This window comes from Echinops telfairi, unplaced genomic scaffold, assembly GCF_000313985.2.
Source record: "Echinops telfairi isolate 266 unplaced genomic scaffold, ASM31398v2 ScPeMD7_30;HRSCAF=105, whole genome shotgun sequence".
In the NCBI taxonomy this organism is placed as follows: domain Eukaryota; kingdom Metazoa; phylum Chordata; class Mammalia; order Afrosoricida; family Tenrecidae; genus Echinops; species Echinops telfairi.
In genome coordinates, this window is record NW_022103927.1 from 4729979 (window position 1) to 4732355 (window position 2377).

Here is a 2377-nt window from a genome sequence, read left to right on the forward strand (position 1 = left end):
TCTTTTATATAGGTTGTACGCCTTTTATATAAATCATGAGTCATACTCCTTTGGGCCTCTCCCCAGCCAAGCAGCAGGACTGCCTTGGTGGCGCTGAGGGTTAGGTGTTGAGTTGCTATGAGACAGGTTGACAGACACTAAGGAAGAAAGATGAGAGTTACTGTTTTGGAAACCTCGTTCCGGGGCACTATGAGTTACTGTGTACTAGATGCCCGGGGGGCTTAGACTTTATTTATTTATGGGGGGGCGGGGCTTGGATTTTTTACTTAAACCCCGCTTCTATCCAAAATCCCTTTGTGTATCCCTCTGGCCTCACCCCCTCCACGCTGCGTACACTCTTTGCTGCTCTTTCGCCCCCCCGCAGCCTTGATCCCTGCCGTCTGTTAGGTGCAAGAACTACAGGCTCGGCAGCACGAGGAGGCCATGAAGGCCGAGAAATGGCTCTTTGAGTGCCGCAACCTGGAGGAGAAATATGAGTCCGTGACCAAGGAGAAGGAGGTGAGGCCGCAGTCCCGCTCCCAAATCCGGCTCCCACCACAGTGCAGCAGCCCAGTACCCTGGAAACTGCAGGCCCCTCATGTGGTTCTAACTCCCATCCCTCCAGCGGTTGCTGGCGGAGCGGGACTCCCTGCGAGAGGCCAACGAGGAGCTGCGCTGTGCACAACTGCAGCCAAGAGCGCTGACCCAGGCCGGTGAGCTGGGGGCGGGACCCGGGGGACCTGGAGCCTTGGGTCTGGAAAGGGGTGTTGTGGGATCTCACTGGCCGGTACTGCTGTTCCTCAAACCAAACCTGTCGTCATTGGGTTGATTCCAACTCAAAGTGAGCCTAGCAGCCTTTGTCGTTGCGGTTATTAACCCAAAGGTCTGTTTCGCTAAAGGTTTACAGCCTTGGAAACCCACTGGGAGCAGGGCTTCCATGGCCTACAGGGACTGAGCCCATCCCAACCGCAGTGGAGCGGTGGGTTGGGGCTTCTACAGTGACCCTATAGGAGGGAGTAGAAAGATCCCATAGGGTTTCTAAGGCCTTAATACTTACAGCAGCAGACGGCCACACCTTGTTCTTTTATTGTGACTGGTGAATTGGAACCACGAACCTTTTCGTTTAAAAGATGAGCGCTTAACCACAGGGCTCTCTGGAGTGCTGCTAGGACACACTGAAAGGGCTTGTCCAGGCCGGGGACAGAGCTAGACCCATCTGGATCGGAGGCTGGAGGAGAAAGGGACGGGGCCTCTCCTGGGGGGTCTCAGGATGGCACAAAGGCATGCAGCAGGCGGAATCTCGTGACACTCCTCCATCTAAGATGTCTAGGCGTCTAGGCAAACTTGAGCTGAAAAGATGACCTGGAGGGAAGTGTGCACACCTCAACTTTATATATATGTATAATTTTATTGTATTGTATTGGCATTCTTTAGACCCATCACTAGATCCCTCCTCAGCGGCTGTGGAAAACTTAGCTGCGGAGATCCTGCCAACTGAGCTCAGGTATTCTGGGGGCTGGGGGTTCTGGGCCCACTCAGTCATGCCAGGGCCTGCCCTTGGCCCTCGGCCCATCTTAAAGTGAGAACCCCATTGCTCACTCTGAGGGAACTCAGTTCTCAGGGTCTGCCCCACTTCTGGCCCTGCCCATTCTCCCTCCCAGGCCCAGATCCCTACTCAATATACAGAGTAGGCCCACCCCATATCGCTGCACCCCAAGTCCCCAATCTGCCTCACTCAACGCCACGAAGCCATTCCAACTCATGGCAACCCTAGAGTAGAAAAGCCCCAGGGGGCATCTGAGGCTGTCTATCTTTATGGGGGTAGAAAGCCTCATCTTTCCCTCTCGAAGTGGTTGGTGTTATTGAACTGCTATCCTTGTGGTTGGCAATCCCTAAACACATCCAGATTATTCTAAAGCCTCCGATTCTTAGTCCACCGGTGGCTCTGCCTACCCTGGTTGCCATTCTTACCTTTCTCAATCTCCTGGTTCTGCGCTCAAACCCATGCTGAGTTCAACTCCCTGTGCCTTTCCCAGGCAAATGCAGCACACCATCCCTGTGTGTCCCTGCATTCCCTTTCAGTGGTTGTCAACCTGTGGGTCCTCACCTCTTTGGGGGTCGAACGGCCCTTTCACAGGAGTTGCCTGATTCAGGACAGTAGCAAAATGAGAGTGATGGAGTCGCAACGAAAATAATTTTATGGTTGAGGGGTCACCACAACATGAAGAACTGTATTAAAGGGTCACAGCATAAGGAAGGTTGAGACCACTGCCTCAGATGGTCCCCCCCTAGTCCTTCCCTGTAAACCCACCTTTCCCCGGCTCCACCCCTACCTCAGTTGACAGCCCCGCCCACTGACTCCCCCATTTTTGCACCCCAGGGTTTCACATCCTGCCTG

The 2377-nt window shown here is 54.0% G+C and overlaps 1 protein-coding gene across 1 annotated transcript in view; it reads left to right on the forward strand.

The window, feature by feature from the left end:
• HOOK2 (hook microtubule tethering protein 2) overlaps positions 1-2377 on the forward strand; it is an 11935-nt gene that overhangs the window by 5453 nt on the left and 4105 nt on the right. The window contains exons 12-14 of the mRNA XM_004715594.2: positions 388-498; positions 605-692; positions 1414-1483. Coding sequence (XP_004715651.1) covers positions 388-498; positions 605-692; positions 1414-1483 — 269 coding nt within the window. The remainder of the gene's footprint in view (positions 1-387; positions 499-604; positions 693-1413; positions 1484-2377) is intronic.